General features: G+C 40.5%; 1 protein-coding gene across 1 annotated transcript; it reads right to left on the bottom strand.

Annotated features, from left to right (window-relative positions):
• Positions 1–342: 342 nt before the first annotated feature.
• On the bottom strand, positions 343–20,783 carry LOC119895547 (transmembrane protein 164). Its single transcript, XM_038708725.1, has 6 exons — positions 20,346–20,783; positions 10,854–10,903; positions 7,376–7,442; positions 5,814–5,892; positions 4,537–4,637; positions 343–2,349 (listed from the first exon to the last, which is right to left on the bottom strand). Exons 1-6 carry the CDS (start codon positions 20,781–20,783, stop codon positions 2,143–2,145), a joined length of 942 nt encoding a protein of 313 aa, XP_038564653.1. The 3' UTR covers positions 343–2,142.
• Between the last annotated feature and the right edge of the window lie 374 nt (positions 20,784–21,157).

The following is a 21,157-nucleotide window of genomic DNA, read 5'->3' as shown; positions in this document are numbered from 1 at the left end:
GTTACCCAATCAGCTGTGACAAGTTTGTAAAGACAACAGTGTTAAAAAGGCAGGAAAATTCAGTGCACTCGTTTACACAGCAGGGAGTTCAGGGAACCACCGTTTCCGTTGAAAAAATTTTTTTGCTTTGTTTTGTCTGCTCCCACTTAGCAGAAAATACATATTTTATACCGGAACTCTGCCTAACAGTACAGGGATAGGCTATGACTTTTTGGTCCATATTGCCAAGCCCTCAGAGACACAAAAGTAATATTCCTTGACAATTTAAAGTACAGTAATAGAGATATTCAATCTGCACCCTAAGTAAGTAAGGAAGAAAAGCTAAATATACTCAATGAGAACTTTGGTCAACTAAAATCATTTTTTTATTGTCAATACAGCACATACACTCGAACCCATAGAAATACAAAAGTTTGTTTTATCCCTTCTTTACAGTGAAGTACAGTATATGCTACAGTAAAACACACACCCCTAACACTTGAAATGGTATACCATGACATATTCCAATCTTAATTTAATTAGCTAGCTTGCTTTCGAATAGGTAGTCAGTAAATGACCCAAAGTGACTTCATGCAGATCATCACGTGGAGTTTTTTTTTTTTTTTTTACAAAAATGAGTCTCATTACAGTTGTAATGGTGGAGTAAATTTAGGATGCCTTGTAAGATTAATTTGAGTATCAAGCAAGAAATGCTATTCAAGTGTCATGATGCATGGTTTGAGGCCAGATACATATTTAGCCAAGATTTACTCTATCTTGGCAAACATCACATTCATCCCAATGACACGCTCAAGTTTATGCCTCACTGAATGTGGTCCAATATCACAATAAAATAACAGACAATAACATAACCTCCTTGGCAGAGGTAATAATATCCCAGTGTAGATCCATAAGTTCGTCACTTTGAATCTCAGCGCTACATCCTCATGTCCCCCGATTATCACAACTGGAATGATCTGAACGTGCTGGAGACAGAATCACAAAAGAGGCCACCTACAAGAATGCTTCCATACCCTGTACATGTGTAGTAAAGTGGGGGCGCCATAAATAAGTTTCTATTTTCAGTCGTGACAACACTGAGAGGTATGGAAGTCCCGAGAGGCAAGTGAGAGAAAAACATTCTGGGGACCCATTTCGTAAGTCTGATCTAAATTTTCATCTGTGTTTATGGCTTAAGAACAGATCATTCTAAATTCCTTACATTTGGATTCACCTTGCCTGCTGATCACCTGCATGTGAGTTTTCATTTCTGCATGCGCTCTAAACACAATATACTTACACTGTACCTTTACGGTCATGTCTTTCTTTTAACAAAAAAGGTATTTTAATAGACGCAACAACTGGAAGAAAACAATGATTTTAGTAGTATTTCAAAAATCAGGTAGTGCTGAGCCTCTTGTGGCCAAAATGAGTATTATAATAAAAACTTTTCACCTGCCATAACGTTTTTTTTCACCGATTTAAAAAAAAAAAAAAAAAAGGAACTCAAAAACATAACATAAAAACAGGAGATAAAAAATATTTAATCGAAAATGGATCACCAGAAAAATTATTCTCACTCTCTCTCGCCTCTCAGGGCTTCCGTAGAGAAGCGAACATACATGACAAGCAAAACGTCTCAGACTATAAACAAGCAATAACGTCTAGTACAGCTCACATTCACAACCTGTTTCAAAACACACTTGAGACAAATAAAATGGCAGCTTTAACCCACTAAGATATGATCTAGCATAACTACCACATAAAAAACTGAAAGTGTAACAACTGCAGACCAGTAGTGACATTTATGTGACTCCTATTTTCTGTCCTTAAAACTTTACATAAAGGCATCTTGAGAAATTGTCCACAAATTCACATACATGTTTTTGGAAATTGTATTCCAAAAAAAAAGGCTAACTCCACAATGTTAACTACAGCCTTAAAAATGCCTATTATGTTTGTGCATGCAAGTATGTATGCAAGCCAACTACAACACTAAAAGAATGTTACATTGTTTAAGTGGCCCTGAAATGCTCACGTTTCAGTAAAACAGATGGTAAGTCTTAAAAGATGCATTAAAATGTTGATGAAAAATAAAAATCTCCATGACAGGAGCAGGCATTTAGAATGAAAGGCTAGGTCTGTGTGCATCCTCATGGACATTCAGTCAACTTTCTTGCTGCGCAGTCGGAGTGTGTCCAGCAGGCATCTGCAGACGTAGCCTGTGTGTTGCGAGAGGAGCGTGAGGACTTTTCCGTGCATGAGGGTCAGCAGGGTCTGGTGGCCCGTAGCCCACACCCGGTACCAAGGCCCGTAAAAGGGGTCGGACACGGCCGGGCACAGCATGTTGTTCAGGTTGACCTCAGTTGCCTGGAAGGGAACAGAGACAGACAGGCTGAGGAAGAATTAAGTCCTAATATGACGCTGATACCAATCAGAATAATAAGCACTACGCAGTTGGATAATGAGGTTTTGGCAAATGGCATGGTTGACTTCACTGTACATGTGTTTATAATCATTCATTTCTGCTCTTAAACACTGACTGAAGGATGAGTTCATAGCCTGTAAATCCTCTACAACTCATTATTTGACTGCATATATTGCTTTGACTGCTGATTCACTCCATTTAGTTAAGACTTGTATAGATCTTCAGTGTTTTCAGTGAAAAATGATAAACACCTTCCAACATTATGCAATCCAATGCAGTAGCACTGCAGTACATATCGACTTTGTGAAACTTATAATGCTCACTCAGTGATGGGGAGAATGACCACTACTGACCACTTTTTCTCTTTGCTATTGCAGTTTGGTCTTTAAGGTAGTTTAGATTAGTTAAGAGTACTACCATGCATAATTTTGCAATCACACAGCCAGTATTTGGCCACTATATATTTATATATATTTTTTCCTCTATTAACCTTAACAACCTGCTTTTAAACTGAAGCTGATTTATACTTCTAATTAGTATTCAATTCAGTATGACTCACCCGTGCTGCTGCCTCTAATTTCTGTAATGTACTGCGAGTGGACAGAATAATAGCAAGTGCCACAAAACAGGATACTCATTTTGACCTAACCAGCTGCAAAAATGAGACTGGATTCTCAAAAATGATGAGGCTATATAAGCAAGACACAGGAAAATGGACTACCACAAGCAGACCCTTGCAACATTTTACAACTAAAACTGCATTTTGGGATGGATGGGATGGTCCTCCTTAAACAATAGAAGGGAGTTGCATTGTATGTTATTTATCTGTAAGGCTCTACTACAAACATAGCTTCCACAGTTGCTGTTCAAACTGAGCTTGGAAGAACTGGTTTTTGAATACTACGCTCCTCACAAAAAAAAAAGTATTTAATTTGAAACTAATGTAACTGGTCTGTGTTTGACTTTAAACTGCATATGTTTATTCTTGTACACCGGTCTGATTTGGAAAATAGACCATGGGACTACCTGTTTTAATAAAGGATTACATAAATATGAAAGCATGTGTCCATGAGAGTATGTACAGTATCTCACAAAAGTGAGCACACAACTCACATTTATGTAAATATCTGATATATTTTCATGTGACAACACTGAAGAAATGACACTTTGCTACAATGTAAAGCAGTGAGTGTGCAGCTTGTATAACAGTGTAAATTTGCTGTTCCCTCAAAATAACACATCACACAGCCTTTAATGTCTAAACTGCTGCGAGTACACCCCTAAGTGAAAATGTCCAAATTGGGCCCAATTACCCATTTTCCCACCCCTGTGTCATAGTGTTACAAGATGTCAGGTGTGAAATCTCACACTCCCTCATACTGGTCACTGGAAGTTCAACCTGGCACCTCATGGAAAATAACTCTCTGAAAAAAAGAATTGTTGCTCTGCATAAAGATGGCCTAGGCTATAAGAAGATTGCCAAGACCCTGAAACTGAGCTGCAGCACGGTGGCCACAACCATACAGCGGTTCAATGGGATAGGTTCAGGCTCAGCGTCATATCCAGAGGTTGTCTTTGGGAAACAGACGTATGAGTGCTGCCAGAATTGCTGCAGAGGGTGAAGGGGTAGGGGGTGGGGGGTCAGCCTGTCAGTGCTCAGAACATATGCCACACACTGCATCAAATTGGTCTGCATGGCTGTCGTCCCAGAAGGAAGCCTCTTCTAAGAGGGGTGGAAGAGGACTCCAGTGGCAACCTGTGAAGCTCTGGTGAACTCTGTGCCCAAGAGGGTTAAGGCATTGCTGGAAAATAATGGTGGCCACACAAACTATTTGCGGTTTAGACATAAATGTCTGTGTGATGTTTTATTTTGAAGGGACAGCAAATTTACTGTTATACAAGCTGTACACTCACTACTTTACATTGTAGCAAAGCGTCATTTCTTCAGTGTTGTCACATTAAAAGAAATAATATTTACAAAAAATGCTGTTGACCACATGTTTGTGTTTGAATAAATGACACTCTCCCTGGAAATGAAACCAGTGACATAAGTGATGATGTGGCATCTACTCACATGTACATAGCACAGTGAAATATCATTTAATGCCCAGCAGAGGGCTCCATCTTACCAGGCCGAGGACCTGCAGGAAGAGGAAGTGATAGAGGAACAGGATGCCATTTGAAAGCAGCGCCCACCACATGTCCCCCAGAGGTTCAGGTTTGTACACACCTGCAAAACCAAACACTCGTAAAACATCTGAGACAATTTGTGGGTTAAAGAGAGAGCGAGCACACAGAATGTGAAGGTATCTCCCGTATCAACTCTGGTCAACCATGCAAAACACTGAAGAACCAAATGCTATGTCCATTCACTTTCCTGTTGGTGTGTTGAGTCAACAGATGCAACACCCTGAAACCGCAGTACACCCAGTAACAGGATGAGGTGTCAAACTGGCTTTTCCTGTTTCCTCATGGCTGGTAGTTACTAGAGTAATACCAGGGGAAGGCATTATATGTGCACAGACCATAACTAACAAGAACAATACATATTTCCTTTTGTGTAGCTCCAGTGTTAAGTTTCTAATGAACAATGAGGCACTGAAGGCAGAGGTCTGATTACTGCGCTACACGGCCTAGATATTTACCTGACTCCCAATTAAATACTGTATTTTTAGAAAGCTCCACACCTCGTTTATGTGACATGTTATTGGCACCTCACCTGTCATTGTGTTTGTAGTTGGTCTTGATTATAGTTTTAAGCTTTGATACAGCTTTAATTGTTTAGGGAATGTCAACTGAGCAACTTTTCTACACATTTACAGCTGGGAGCTGCCCAGTAAAAAGTCTGTCTTCTTGCATGTACCACTAAGTGACTCTAAGGACACCTTCACAGCAATTTCAGGGGGAAATAGTGTAAGTGCATCTCCAAGCAGTAGAATTTAGTTTAGCAGATAGGCCTTCATGTTGTTACACTACCCCACATGTCAGAACTTTGTATTATTCCATACTAAAAGGTGAAATGCTGCAGAGTTTGAGCAACATGGACATATACTGTATGATTCTCTTCCCAGTCCAAGAATTTTCACATTTGCTCTTCAGTAGCATGTTCATCTCTATGGTAGAAGGTGAAAAGGAATGTAAGCATTACACAAGAAGCAGCAACAGGCGCTTGTTTAGAATAAACGGATTAACTGTGTAGCTGCCGCGAGCAGTAATAGCCACCACAAAGTTAACAGGCAATGAAAAAGCAGGTTAACCACAGCAAATTCAAATGTCATCAACAAAAAGGGAATCCATCCAAGGATAAAAAACATCATGGCATGACTGGCATGTTAAAGGTATTTCATCGTGGCTGTTGAAGCGAATGGAAAGAACACGGATGTAATTAGTAAAGACCAACACCTACCTCCTTTCCTGAAAAGGTAGAGAGGCACCAGGTACAGCATGGAGTGCTGGATGTAGTAGATCTCCTTCTCAAATGGAAGCTGTGGAGAAAATGAACTACTTTAATTATTTACACACATTAATGATGGCATACAGACAGAGCTGCCCCCGATCTTCTTCAGGCTCTAAGCAGAAATTCCATTTGCTTTGACCCCTGCAGTGTTGTTTGGACTTTTTACTGTTTTACTATGACATACGGAGGAGGTAACTGAACATTTGGGTAATATTTGTATATAGTCTTAACTTTGTTGATCTAAAATCAGAGGCAACAGACACACTTGCTGCAATTCCTGTCCGTGTTGTTGTCTGATGTACTGACCACAGACCAGCGTTCACAACGTGAGATGGCTCAAATGTGCTCTGTTCACATGAGCTGCTAGCGTTGCTTGAAAGCAATACTCATCCATTATTCTACTGCGAGTGAAATACCTAGGATCAGCAGACACCTCAGCCTCTTCAAAGTCTGAGAAGAAAATGACCGGAAGTTGCACAATGTGGATAACAAAACAAAAATATCATGTCAAAGGACTAGTTTACTTTTTAATGAAAAAACAAAACATACATAACACTGTACGCATGGAGCTCATTATTAATGGTAGGCCAGTATCAGGCCAGAGATTGTATTGTTTTGTAGTGTTGTTTCATTAATAAAAACAAGTAAATTGTTCTTTGTAAATGTGCACCATTACTTATTACATTTTAACACATATAGTGTATAATTTAATGTTTTTACAAGAAGATTTATGAGGGTAGGTGAAAACTGCCTCTTCGGTTCAACAGTTCTGTGAAGGCATCCCTCCCTTGTTGAACAAAACAAGTTATTTACGTAATAGGGAAATGGAATAATGGCCCAAATTCTTTGCTTGACTTTGGTAAGAGTTGTTCCGTAGAGGAGCATTTGGCGTTAACAGGGATCATGTTAGAATTGGACTTTTCTTCCAAGTCCAAACAGTCAAAACTTTGCATTTAAAGTTAATGCATTACCTAGTGCATCTGGTCTTTGTCTGAAGCTGTTAGTGAAAGCCTTTCAAGCAGGCAGTGTTGCCTGATCTGAACTGATATCCTCAGATTTCCTTGACTGAAAACAGCAGATTTCTATCATCAATCAAGCTCCTGCTTTCTGCCACTTTGGTCTGACATTTTGTCTTCTGCATGTTGGAATTTATTCTTCAGATTTGGGCTCTAGTAGGGGAACGACATTCATTGGAGCATCACATTCATTTAAATGTGACATTATTGACAAGGAGATAAAATGTCACAAATTAGTGACTTTTTTTAGCTTCTGGAAGGAAGTCATGGCAGAAAAGGTTTGAGAACCATTGTCCTAAACGCATCAACACTATGGGATAGAACTTGCTCTCTGGTTGAGCTTTCATAAAAATAAATTAATAATATTAATATATGGACTACGAAGCCACCCATCCATAACCTCACAGACATAACAAGAGCTTGCAGGATGAAAGCAGCAGCATTTCTGAATGAGATCAAGGTTTTGATGAAGATTTGCCAGTACTGGTTACTTACCAGTCTAGTGTTGACTACAGGGAACATTAAAGCCAGTAACGCACCGTTCAACATGTGGACCTGCAGCCTGAAAACACACAGGGAAAGAAATATAAACCAACAATAACAACACTGAAAAAAAGATCTGATAAACCTCATGTCTTCCATCACGTCTGCCCGAGACCCCGGGAAAAATTAAACAATAATTTCCACATTGCATTACTGACATATTAGTTTGAATCGATCAGAGCTGGTATAGGCACAGAGGAACAGGTGGAGGAGAGCATAGATTACGTTCTCTGTTGCTGAAAACTAATCAGAGTCCTCCCCGATGCTGTTAGCAGCAGCTGTCTCTCAGACTTTGTCAGGGTCAGTTCCTAGTGAGAGTGCTGATTGTGAGAAGTCAGGTCACTGATGGCTCAGGCAATTTCACTCGATGTATATGTCGTAAAGACTTGACATTTCTAGGATCCATTAGGAAATCACACAAAGTTGCTTGTCAAGATTATCAAAAATCAGTAACTCGAGCTGTTAATGCGATATTAGTATGCATTTAGATATAATCCAGTCTTTAGTTAGTACTTAGTATCTTCAGCTGCTCCCGTCTCACTCACCATTCAGTACACACACAGCCTGTCTGCTCCTGCAGACAGAGGGAGTGTGATGCTTGTTCAGTTAACTTCTGCACATCCAACATGAGGAGAAATGTTTCTTTTAACCAACAATTATTCAATTAAGAGCCAACGTACACAAAAGCCCAGGAGCTGTGTCAAAATGTGGACCTACATCTGAATCCTCTGACTGCTCTTTTTGTCAAACAAGCCAAAATAACTGTTGTGACAGCCAAGGTCACTGGGAAAACAGCAGTGCTGCAGGAATGTCACTTCACATGAGCCCCGCTGTCACTCCGGGGGCATCCAGACCTTTTGGATAAACAGTTTGCTTCTTTCTCAGTCACTACATTTATTGATCATTACCGACCTCTGCCCAGTATTTTCCCGCCTTTCACGTCTGAAAATATATTTTGAAATGGTGTATTTATAAAGAGGTGTTGGTATGTGTAAGTGTCACTGTCAGTTGATACTGTTGCGATGTGGGAGAAACAGGCATTTATCTTCAAATATGACTCACTGCATATGACCATCACTTTTCAACATCTGTAAATCCACGTTTCCATTTATTATCATCAATGTACACAAAGTCACCGATGTTATTCTGCTGTCACAAGATATTAGTATATGTTTGCTTCTCACACAACGCTGGCGCTGAAGGCACGCAGAAGGGAGGCTACTTGGGTCTTAAGACAGACGTAGTCGACGATTCTTGAATACACAAGCTGTTGATTTTCACACTGACATAAAAGCTGGAGCTGCATTTATGCATGAAGAGGAGGCACAATTATGTGTGGAAAATATGATGTTATAAAATGTTTCATCACATTTTCACTGAGCTTTGATCACAAAAAAAAAAAAAAAAGTTCTGAAAAGGCACCACCAAATGTATCCCGATAAAAATCATGGTGATTTGATGCCTTTGGTCAAGAAATGACACCTCAATTTTATACTATTTGGGCTGTTTTTTTCCTGCAATAGCTATTCATTGCATTTGCATTATGTAATTACTTCTCTATATAGCAGTTTTAATTGTTAATAGCAGGGTCTGCCAATCCCGCTCAGGATTCAAGTTGTCCTCATATGTATGAGGAATCTATCAGCCTCAGTGTACTGTACTGTGTTTATTTAACACTGTATCAGAGCTATATTAATAGAACTGCTGATGCAGCTTCTTCACATTAAAACTGGTAGAACACACAGGAGCAGTCACAGGAAACACAATGACTTTGTCAGCGAGGACAGCAATTGTTCATCACATGTGCATCTGTAGAACAGGGAGTAACACAACAAGGAGGAGCAGCTCTAAAGCTTTTAGAGCTTGGTGCTGGGCAATGTTGCCGTCAATGGTAATGAGTAGGGGTTTAGATCTCGCAAGATTAAATTGTGACGAGATATCTCGTCAGGTAAAAAGCTGTCTCGCGTGTGTGAGACTCACGCAATTGACATTTTCACATGCTGTCAGTCAAGCCACACATTAATTTTCTCACGCAGTGAAATACAAATGTATAACTGATAAGATAGACTTGCGGAGCTAATCAACTCCGCCCAGCTGATGCCACACCGGCATATGCCCTGATAATAATCAACTGCACTGCTCGCGCTGTGAGTCCAGACAGCTGTGACGAGTGGTAATGTAGCTGGTAGAGTTTTGTAACATACACATCTAAAAACTGTTTGGGACTGTGAACTGCACTTTATCAGAGCTGCTGAAGTTAACGTATGCAGATTTGTGGTGAGATTTCTACCTGATCTAAAGTGTTCTAGTTACTTTCTGTTTCACATGCGACATGCAGTCCCAAACAGTCTGTAGGGGATAACGTTACTTCCAGTGGACGTTATTCTCTTAATATTATGACTTTTTTCTGGACATGTCTGCAAAAAGCTGTGTTCAAAAAGAAAAATAAATTGAAAATAAGTTGTGTCTTTCTTTCACTCACTTAAAAAACAAATTCACAAGCTAGCCAGATCAAGATCTTTATGACAAAAGGCAGTGGAGACTCTAGCACTTTTGTCCACCAGAAAGTTCCTTGTAGTTGCTTCAAGTTTTCTTATATCAATTATTTTTCATGCTATCTTAAGACATAGATCGATGGCATTTATGATACAAAAACTGTGACGTTCCACTTGACATCTTATCAAGGTACATATAAAATTCCATGTTTACACAAACTAAACATTTTTTTTACTTACTTACTTATTTTTGTATGTATTTGGTTTTCCAAAGATGAAAGACTTGTTGGAAAGTGTTTCTTAAAGCTTCTCAAACTGACTCATTTTATTTTTAGTATGCTACTTAACGGTCATGTTAGGTAAGACACAGCGACATTGCCTTAGTAAAGCTGCTACCACTCACGGCAGGTGTTCACTGTGTGACTCCCATGGGCTAATGCAACAGAAAGTGACCCTGCATGTATTTATTTCAACTTTGTGTTCCCACCGGCAAAACACAGCCATTGCTCCTGAATAATTAACTGCCCAGACCAGAGCAGCTGTTGAGGAGAGAAGACTATAAACCCGAACAAATCCATTACAGTAAAACACTGAAAACCCAGTACACTGCTACAAATAATTACAATCCCTGAGGAAATTGCTTTCATATGAAAATAAAACATTTTATTTGGGTCTTTCTGTCCAATCATTTTAGATTAAATAAATAAAGATAAAGGTTTGCTTCCATGACGGGTGCCTTCTACGGCAGGTTGAAATGGAGCGTGAATGATTAAATGGTGCAAAAAAACTGAGTCGTGACCCTTTTACAATAAGAACTAAACACACTTAGCACAACTAGAGATCTATGTTGCCAAAATAGATTGTTAATTTCACAGAATGCAACAAGGGTAAAACACAGACACAGACAGACATGAGCCAGGGTTAAATACACTCACCTAAAAACAACCATTGCTGTTTTACATGGCGGGCAGGCCAGCAAGAAGATCTGTTGAGGAAAGCACAGAGAAAGATGAGAGATTGCATAAAATCATTATTATGGAACAGCTTGACTTAAAGTAAGCATTAAAATGGCTGCCTGGTATCAGCATCAATGTATTTTAATGTCGATTGAAACAATCTCCCACTCGTAGCTCGTGGAAATGGGAAAGGAAAATAATCAATTTCTGTTGGGTCCCCAAATGCTTTGCGTTAACAACACTGATGTGCTTTTGTCAGGCTTCTTGAAATTTATGGTCACTGACTTTGACAAATGATTTACCAAAAGCTGCACTGCTCCAACATGACGGCTGCTGATATTTTGTTTAGAACATATTTTATACATTTGAGAACAAAGGAGAAAATGGTTACAAGTGCTTTCTAATCCTTCATTTCCTCTGTCAAAAGCATCCACGCACATGTTGGCTTTATAATTCAATGAGAAAATAGGTTACAATGTAGATTCTCATCTCATCTATGCTCAGCGACTGTGCTATTGGGGCCATGCAAACAGGAATTGGTTCAAAACACCATCTGACACAAGAAAGAGTTAGTTTGCCTGGAAGCCAAAGGCTGGAGAAAGCATTACAAGAAAGCAATTTACTTGAGATCTGTTGTACAACTACCCTCTGGCCAGGGGATATGTCTTAGGGATTGATCTCTTCTACACCCACCAACTCATATTAACCTGTACTGTGAACAGAACTGAAGTTTATTTCCACAAGTACGTTTTGCAGACACCAACAAACAAAAGCTTTTAGCACAAGGCAGATTTCGTTAAATGTATAATTCTGAACTTTTAAATGCATGTAGAAATTTTCCAAAGTATTTAACCATTTTTCCCTCTGTGTATCTTGTCCAGATATGTTTTTCATTCGAGATAAGGCATTTGCAACAGTTCTCCTTTGCTCTAGGATATCTGTCAGCTGCCAGAGAACCCAACTGTCTCCATTTAAGCTGCCTGCGGTGAAACTTTGTCACTTGGATCCTTTGTCTCATGTCAGACATCAAACCAATTCCACACCTCCACATCCACCTCACTGATGTAGAAGGCAGTGTGTCTTCACCTCCTTTTTCTAAAATAAACGATCAGCTCCTTGGTTCTGCTGTATCTGCACCACTCTGCAAGATTTCCTCGCAATTGTAAGTCTCATCGTTGATGATGGTAGTGTCGCCCGCAACTTCAGTACAGAGTTTTCTTTATGTTGCGTGAGATTGCAGTCATAGGCGTACAAGCGTGAACAGGAGCGGGCGGAGCACACAGCCCTGGGGGGCTCCGGTGTTGAGCACTAGAAGATGCAGTAGAGACAGCATCCTGGGTGGATCTGTTGGTTCTGAAAGCAAACTGGTGAGGGTCCAGGCTGACCGGGATGTTCTTATTTATGCGCTGGAGAACCAGTTTTTCAAAGTACCGTTTCAAACAGTAGCTAAAGTAATGGATTTAACAAAAGTAACTATATTATTTATGTAACAGAACATCAAAAGGCATGGGATGTGTACATCAGTGGTGTCAGTAGTGTAGGGGTGAGACTGGTGTCTGGAGCTTGTAAAGTGCACAAAATAAACAAAAGGGAGCTGAGGAGGGACTACCGCCGCCGCATAGCCCGAGGCTGGGAATGCTGGGCCAGGAGGAACTGATGACTAAGCTGTCAGCCAAACAATTAGCAATTGTGAGAACAAATTTATTGGATATCTTTGTATCCCAGTATAGAAATACCCTCATTCAAGTTTAAGTATTTTCACTTTTCATGACAGTGCTGTCGCTGCCCTCTCACCTTTCAAACCAACCAGCGAGAGCAACAGGTTCTGAATCACAGAAACAGGCTCTTCACTTGTTAATCTCAATAAATCTAAGGAGATGTTAGATTTTGTGTCTGTGTTTATTCATAGTACTAGGTATATTACGTTGACATTGTTGTTGCTCTAGCAAACAGGAACTTACTGGCTACATCTGGTAAAAGATGTTGAGCTCGTTTGCTAAAGAGGTAGGAGGCACGTGGCATTATGAAATGTCACATTACAAAATAAAAAGAGACATGAAATAAAAGTGTTATTAGGACAAAACAGACTTTTGAAATGGAAATTTCTATTATGAACCAAAAATGGACTTGGAATGATGAAACGACATGTGATAATAATGAGTTTAATAATTTCCTAAATCATTAAAATTATCATTACATTTATAAATTTCACCCAATTTATTCATGTGCTCATTTATCTCAAATACTTATTTATGTTTTCATTTAAAGCTAGGCTAGACAATTTGTTTCAGAAGCATTTTTTGTTATAAATGTTGAAATTCTCTTTACATCCCGAGACAGCAATCAATAAATCAAATGCTCTGACACAAAAATGAAAAAGATCCGATATCTGTGGAGGAGAGGCACGCACTCTGCACGAGCACTGGGTTTTGTGGGAGTGGCTTTGGAGGGAAGCCCGAAGGGAGAGGGTGGGGGTTTTTTTCAGTTAGATACAGATTAAAAATCTAGCTGTCTCTTGCTAGTTCTCCAATGTTGCCTACCCCAGCTGTAATATTTGACACTTTGGTAGGGTTCAACATCAAAGCTGCAGTTGGGTCATTAATCTGCATGCCCCTATACAAATTGTTTATTAGCGGTTATCAAAAAACAACAAAAACTACATTGTCATGTTGTGCCGACATACTCCGACGCCACCTAATTAAAATCCTGTTTACAGGATGATTAGAAATGCTTGTTTGTGCTTCAGCTTCCCAGCCGCCATTTTCTCGCGTCTGATCGGTACTGTGATTGTGCAGCTCTCAGAGATGAGAAGGAAGTGAGATGGCTCACTCCTTAGCTACTTCCATCATCAGCTCTGGAAAAAATGATAATTAAAAATGTATACATTGTTTTTTTTTTACCACTTGCGCAATTATGCAAGTGAAATGCTAGATTTACTTGTCCATTGTGGCATTTTACTTCCCCCGGGCAATCGGGCAATCCTTACTGTTAAGCCCTGTTTGGGGTTCCATACTCACAGCATGAACAAGCCCACAAAATAAGTCGATAATAAACATTGCATGCAGATGTTTTCAATATGAACATGCTGTTAAACAGGAATATGAGCATACTAATGTTCCATTAGTGAAATATGCAAACATATTTCACTAATGGAAGCAGTTGCATATGAATACAATAATGTGCACATGCTTTCCTGTTTATGACAGCAACATAAGTGTGGGTTCCCGCAGTGTCTTCAGCTCTACTGCATTTTCACTGTACACAAGAGAGCACTCGGAAATGGATTCATGCAAATTACTGAGCCAGTCATTTCGGTCAATAAGGACTTATCTTTCTTTGATCCAGACACAAAACTAACCAAATAATCAATGTGTAACTGGACAAACAAATTTTCCTTCATGAAACTTTTAAGTTGATTCGAGACTATGCTAAATCTGTTCCTGCTCAGAAGAACCCTTCAGTCAAGAACTAGGATTAATCCCTGTCTGGGACGCTGGCCCATGAAGTCATGATCTTATTTAGAGGCGAGTAACACCACTTGAGTATAATCCAGTACATATTGGAAGAGAGGATTCTGGGTTTTCAGTAGATAGACAACACACGTTTATCTGATCCACTGTGTTATTAGAAACCCTTTGCATAATATGCAATAACACAAGTACTGTGTCAGCTTGAGATTCTAACAATATCTTGTCAACATTTTATATTTGGTTTCCTTCTTTAACTGCCAAACTCTGCCATGTTATTTCATCAAGACTTTACAGTGTGAGATGGTATTATGTGTCATAGTTTCCTGCTGTGTGCTTTTACTATCAACGTTACTAAATCTGTCAAAATGTGTTATTTTGAACAAATTTGACCTTAAATTTAATCAGCAACGCAAACTGTTAATGACTGTTAATGTGCTAATCATGTGCATGGTCTTGCTATCAGCTCTCTTAAAAACACCTTCAACAAATGTTAACTGCTCCAGTGTTATTTCTACACTTCAATTTTATCGGCTTTATTTTTTCCATCAGGTTGCGAAACAGTTTGGCAGCGTTTCCTCAAACAGGTCAAGTAGGGAGCAGCGCTCTCACCAGGTCGTCACCTTTGATGTGTGACAGTCAGCTGCTGGAGGAGGTGACTTCCTGACTTCTGCTAAAGTGTTGAACAGGGTGTTTACAGGTGAAACACAGACATTTGGCTGATTTTTCTTCATAAAACTTCCAAGGACCTTATCCCAAGTGAAAAAGTGAAAGAATATTTGTGTGCAACCCAAATTTTATCTGAACTGGAGGACAAACAAACTGAGCTGGTAAACTATTTAGTGCAAGAGGCAGCATGGTGCCTCTGAAGGTCAGCAACAGATGAGTTTTTCCATAATTAATATGAGAGCCTGTTTTGTTATTCTTGGAGTTGCTGAATCGATTCGATGTGTGTGAAGCACAAACTCAGGTGTACTGATACTCCGTCCATGGCCAGCAAAAACTTTTCTATTGGTTTCTTGTTGGGTTGAACTCTGCTGAAGCTGCTAGTTGATCATTTCAGTTCTGGAACCATATTCTATTTGATCTGTAACTAATACTCACGTGCTGTGAAATTTATTCTCATAAAAAGTGACCAGTAAGACAAATGAGGTTTCAACCGATGGCGTTTTTGATGCGAGCAAATACATCCATAGTTTCATATATTTTTCACTAGTTTGTTACCCTCTCCCCGGGCATTTGAGACAAACAGCGTGTGCCCGTGTGTGGATGTGATGCGTTGCTTGTAAAAACACCAGGTATGGGAAAATATAACACTATTTATTAAGTTAATCTTTCAGTGTACAGCTTATGTCACATAAAAGAATTCTTATTTCTTTGCAGCCTCGTTAAATGAATACATGGAGTCTCTTTGCGTTTGTAGGTCTGCAGGTCTAGGTTGCATCAACCCGGCCGCTGGAGGGTTGAGATGCAGTGAAGACTGCTGGCCGCACTCAGCTCCTGCTCAGCTGCAGCACTGTCGACCCCGTTGGAACACGAAGCGGCTAAAAACAATAGAACATGGCTCATTTGTTGGTGTAAATTAATGTTTAAACACAACTTGAATCCATTTGATTTACTCTCTTTTCAAACAAGAGAATACAAATGATGTACCTGAGCCATCTGGTGCTACTTCCATATCTGTGTCCCCCTCCAACTCCATGGATTCCCTCAGGTTGCTCATCATGAGGGTCGAGCTCCGGTGTCCCCTTTCCTCCGGGGCACAAACACTGTGTGTTTATCTTCAGCCTCCAGAAAAATACTGCAAGCATGGTTGCTGCACATTTTCCGTATCAAAATTCCATTCTTCTCCAAAAAGTCCAACTGTTAATATGGATGTTACATTCTGACTATGTATGCTATTATGTTGCCAAATAATTGACAGAAGATTATAGCTAGGTACTACTTTACTAATCCTGGGCTAGTGAGATCCATACCCAGTGGGTAACCTGGTTGAAATTGCTTTGTAAACGTATACAAAAAACATGGCTGACTGTGACAAACTGATCTTTCTGTGGTATTCAACAGGGGCGAGTTCAGAGCCGACGAAACGTAGCAAAACAGGGTTTTTTTCCCCCCACGGAAACAGTGGTTCCTTGAACACCCTGTTGTGTACGCAAACGCACTGCATTTTCCAGCCTTTAACACCATTGTGTTTACAAACTGGAGGTCGGAAGTTGGAGTCTTCAACTGGAGCGCAGCGTAAGGCACTTGGAGCAGAGCTGTTGGGCTGGGACCTGCAGATTCAGAGGCAGCTCTGCATAGCCATACTTCTTACTTTGCTTTCGACGACATCAAGCTCGCTCTGGACCGCACTCCCTCGCACAGTGGTAGACATTGTGGCTGCCCGCTTCAAACGCTACGAAAAAACACTCTGCTTGTGTGATCAATTAATTTTTTTTAAATTCTCATTCTCACACACAAAACACAAATATTTTTCCATACCTGAAAATTACTTAAATCAAATTCCATACTTTTCCTTATTGCGTAGGAACCTTGTGGTAGACAACTAATAAAAGACTGGAACAGAAAATGAACAGTTCAGGCTGACGTGGTTTGTTTATAGTGGGTAATGTTGGATATGTTATGGTCAATCTGAGGCTACCTTCACAACATACTTATACAGTGCAAACATAACCCAATGCATTGTTGCAGAGCAAATCAAATGTAAAAGGTACAGCACTGATTGTATAATGATCTTTCGAGCTGTAATGGAAAACTGCTGAAAAAGAAAAGCTCAATGGCCTATTGATAGATTGACATAAGTCATTACTGATATGCCATACCTCCTGTTTGCATGTGTAGTCACTGAGTAATACAGTATAGTGCTTTCAGCGACATCTGAAAGATGGAGTCGATAATCTGATCTGCTGGATGTTATTGCTACAGCTGATGAATGTGGCTGTATTTAAAGATAATGCTGATACTGTAATCCGTTAAACTGTAAATATTTGTTTCACACTTGTTAACGGCTTGGCACTTCAATTCACAGGCAAGCTCTCAACCTATGGAGCATAGACACAGAGTCTTTATTGTCATTGCTGCAGTGTGCAACCAAGCAGTATTCAAAACTCCTTTTAAACCCATTCAAAGCTGCTGCAGAAATGCAGCGGGGGTTATAGGAAACACCCAGCTCACTGGAGAATCCTGTAGGAGGTAATGAGTCATTTGACCATAAGCACCGCTGAGACACAGCTGAGAAATTCAATTTCCTTAACCTATTCTCTCATCCCGGAACATGCTCAGTGTATGACAAATTCAACTATAAAAGATGGTGGAGTTAGTCCTGATTATGATTATTACATTTGAGTAATAATATTTCAGTAATAGCCTCTGTAGCATCTGATTCCTGGCATAAGAAGAGGAGTCCTGACACTACACCACCACCACACCACAGAAAAGAAAAGCAAGAAAACACATGTGGCTGTTTATTTTTGTATTATCAGTAATTATACAAGAACACTATCTCTCGATTTGTTCATAACATCTGTACTGTGTGGTATCTGCTATTTGATTTTTTAGTTTTTTGGAGCCCCACCCACATCCACTGGACTCATGAAAAAGCATGACAGTAAATTGATCAGTCAGCAATCAGTCAGACGTCTGTCAGCGTGGGGAGGTGGCCGCTCTTGGTCAATGTGGAGGAAAACGAAACAGACAACTGTGTTGTCAAATGTATAGCATCAACTTGTCAGTTATCGGACGGTGAACTCTTCACCCCCCGTGGGGCGCTCTATCTTTCTCTCTCCCTCTCACCTTGTTCTGGGTGATGCTCACTTGGCTGGTGTTTCTGATATGTGCGTGAACTCAACTGTGTGTGTGTGTGTGTGTGTGTGTGTGTGTGTGTGTGTGTGTGTATATTTTTTTTTGGCAGAAAACAGCACGGTAACGAAATGAGGTTGGCGTTTGTGTGCAGTCTGTGACCATCTCTCTTCATTCTTTCTTTCTCTCTTTGGAGTAAACATCAGTATTCTGTGTTTAGTAATAATATCGCCACTGATATTTAGTCCATTTGAAAATGTTGAATTTAACCAATGCTAGTGGATCGTTCCAGCAAACAGGCTGGTGTATAATGACACTGCCGGGCAAGCAACCTGCTGCAGCATAGCAACACAGTCAAGTGGTGGTTATATTCTTTTTAACAACACACAGGAAGAAAAGTCCTGTGCAGATTACTCAAGGCCTGTGTTAACTTCAACTAGAGCAACAACTAGAGCATATCTCACTAGGCACCAAGGGAACTTTATGGGATCCTATAAAATGAACTCATAATGCACTGTTTTTTTGCCTAGCTGTTAAGGAGACGGGAAAAAAGGCGTGTAGAGGTTCTTTGCAAGCTTTCTTTATGAGATGAGGGATTAAAAACACCAAAATACTGCAAAAAGCACACTCATACAGTCAAACAAAGAAACATCCTTAGAATAATTCCCACTGCTAAGCTGTCAGATATTCTGCAGGACAACTATTGCACAATCATGCACACAAACACCACATTCTGAAAAGTAAGACCGCATAACGCACTTCCCGTTCCACCTATTTTTCTGTTTCACTGAACCCTCTGGCCCTCTTCCCTGCCACAAATACACTCCTTGAGGCAATGCCCGCAGAGCCATCCCTTTGACAGAAACAACTCCTTCCTGTTATCCTGTTTCAAAAGTGAAATAGAAAATTTAAAACAAACTGGTAGCTTCTACCTTTCAGTGCACCTCTTTTGTTTTGTTTTTTAAACCTTATCGGTTATTTTCTTTAACTGCCTCTTCTGATCACACTCGAGTGTCAACATGCATGAGGGATATCTACTGTGGATCATCTTTACCTTTATCATCATGCACCAAGGACACTTTGCTACCATCAGTCAATTCTTAATCACGGCAAGCAATTCATCAGTCCACAAGGTATCACACTGCTGCCATGTGATCTGAAGTAATCAGAATACATCAATATTGCTTGTTCTCCACAGTGCATGTGTATGACAAATGCATTAAAAACACCGCTGGCAGTGACCCGTTGCCATGACCCATGGTGTGCAATCATGTACCATGAAGGTCAGCCAACCAGGGGGCATAAAAGAAAAGCATGCAGGTGCTGTATTTTTTCACGGCAGCGGAGAGAACTTTTGTGTTGTGTTGAACCGTAACCTCTGATTCAACCTTGACGAAACACAACAAAAACGTCACCCACTTTAATCCCTATGTTACATGAACCAAACTCTCAACTAGCTAACTGTTATGAATTTAGCTCAGACTGGGCTGCTCCTCAGCAGCTTAAAGCGGTCAGAAACAATCATATGGCTTCAAAACAGACTACGCCCAGCTCCTGTTGCATACCTCATGGGCTGAACATGAGACAACTAGTCTTATCTCTGCTTTGACCACCTCCCCAACACAGAAGAGATGAATGCTCCCTGCAATTCTCCAAACTTTCATTTTCTTTTAAATTGTGTGTTCCCTTTTTTAACTGTGGTTACTGTTCATTTGCTATTCTGTCAAGTTATTTTCCTTTAAATGAACACATTAATATATACATATTTCCCTTCCTCTTCTTAATAATAGTCGTGGCTATGATACTTTACACTTAACAACCCATGTAAACACTGTACAAAGTGTAGTATCAGATGGTCAAAGAAAAACATAACCACGTGTTTAGCCTGTTGATTCCTGACGCAAGGAAGTAAAAAGTACTTAGATAACTGCCTGGGGGGGGAACATGGTGTTTCACCATACTGTAGGTGGGTGAGGTCAGACCAATGAATGGGCGATGGAACCAGTACCATCAAAGTCTACTCATATATTACAATATAAACCATAAACAGCCAATCAACTCTGTCTGTTTGGAAGAAAAGGAGCTAAATACAAGTTAGTCTTCAAATGTGATGGCCGTTGCTTTCACATTAACCACCCATTCTGGGAGTGCACACACATGCACGTAGTCTAAACACACACACACACACACTCACACTCCTTACCTGCACCATGGTCATCACATGGCAGGGGTTCAGCAGATATATCACGGTCTTGGTCGCGAATTTGAACCCAACCTCCACTCCAAAAGTCATGCAAAGGGCAACCAGCAACAAGTTCTTCATCAGACTGTCCTCCTTTGCCCTCGTGCAGTCCTTTGCGACCACTTTGAGCTCTTTGGAGAGGTTTATTTTCTTCAGCGCCACGCAAATCTCCACTAGGGAGACGAGGACGATGACCAGACTTTCGCTGATGCGCTGCTGGGGCGCCAGGAAGGCGGCACACTCGGGCCCCCCGTTGCCCTCGAACTTCGGATCCACCCCGCCGTAGATCCAGTCCAACAGGCTGTATATGTTATACCTGGACATATTCCTCTTCTCGTGTTGGAAAAGATATGAACAAGATGGAATAAAAGACGTCACACCGACTTCTTGGCGAAACATGAACTGCAAGATTTCCTTTTCGTAATAGTTGGTTTCTTGGTTGAGAGGCAGACATGAACCCACCGCCTTGGGGTGTGTTTAGCTAGCTAAATCACCACACTACCTCATCTACAGACAGATGAGGAACTTCAGCTATGTTAGCAGCAGGAGGCAGCCGTAGTCAAGACTACCCGTAGCAGCTGCTGCTGGTGGGCAGTGGCAAGCCGTCCTCTTCTTTCACGCCCCTCACACACAGTTACAGAGTAAGCTAGCTAGCGCGGACAATCAAATAGGCACCGGCATCATACGAAGACCGCAAGCTGGTTACGTGTCACGCCAAACTAGGAAGCGGTTTGCTGCAGGTTGGAGCAACAGCACACACACCGGATAGGTCG

This window comes from Micropterus salmoides, unplaced genomic scaffold (genome assembly GCF_014851395.1).
Source record: "Micropterus salmoides isolate LMB-PRFRI ecotype aquatic unplaced genomic scaffold, ASM1485139v1 Ms_hic_scaffold_9, whole genome shotgun sequence".
NCBI lineage: Eukaryota > Metazoa > Chordata > Actinopteri > Centrarchiformes > Centrarchidae > Micropterus > Micropterus salmoides.
Note: the sequence above shows the minus strand (reverse complement) of the source record. Positions and strands in the feature narration are given on the sequence as shown.

Excerpts from the sequence above, each read along its gene's own strand:
- LOC119895547 (XM_038708725.1), bottom strand. The coding sequence starts at position 20,783 with ATGTTTCGCCAAGAAGTCGGTGTGACGTCTTTTATTCCATCTTGTTCA. Across the intron at positions 10,904-20,345 it reads ATGTGATGACCATGGTGCAG|ATCTTCTTGCTGGCCTGCCC; the intron begins GTAAGGAGTGTG and ends TTTCCTCAACAG. Across the intron at positions 5,893-7,375 it reads CTGTAGTCAACACTAGACTG|CTTCCATTTGAGAAGGAGAT; the intron begins GTAAGTAACCAG and ends TTTTCTCCACAG.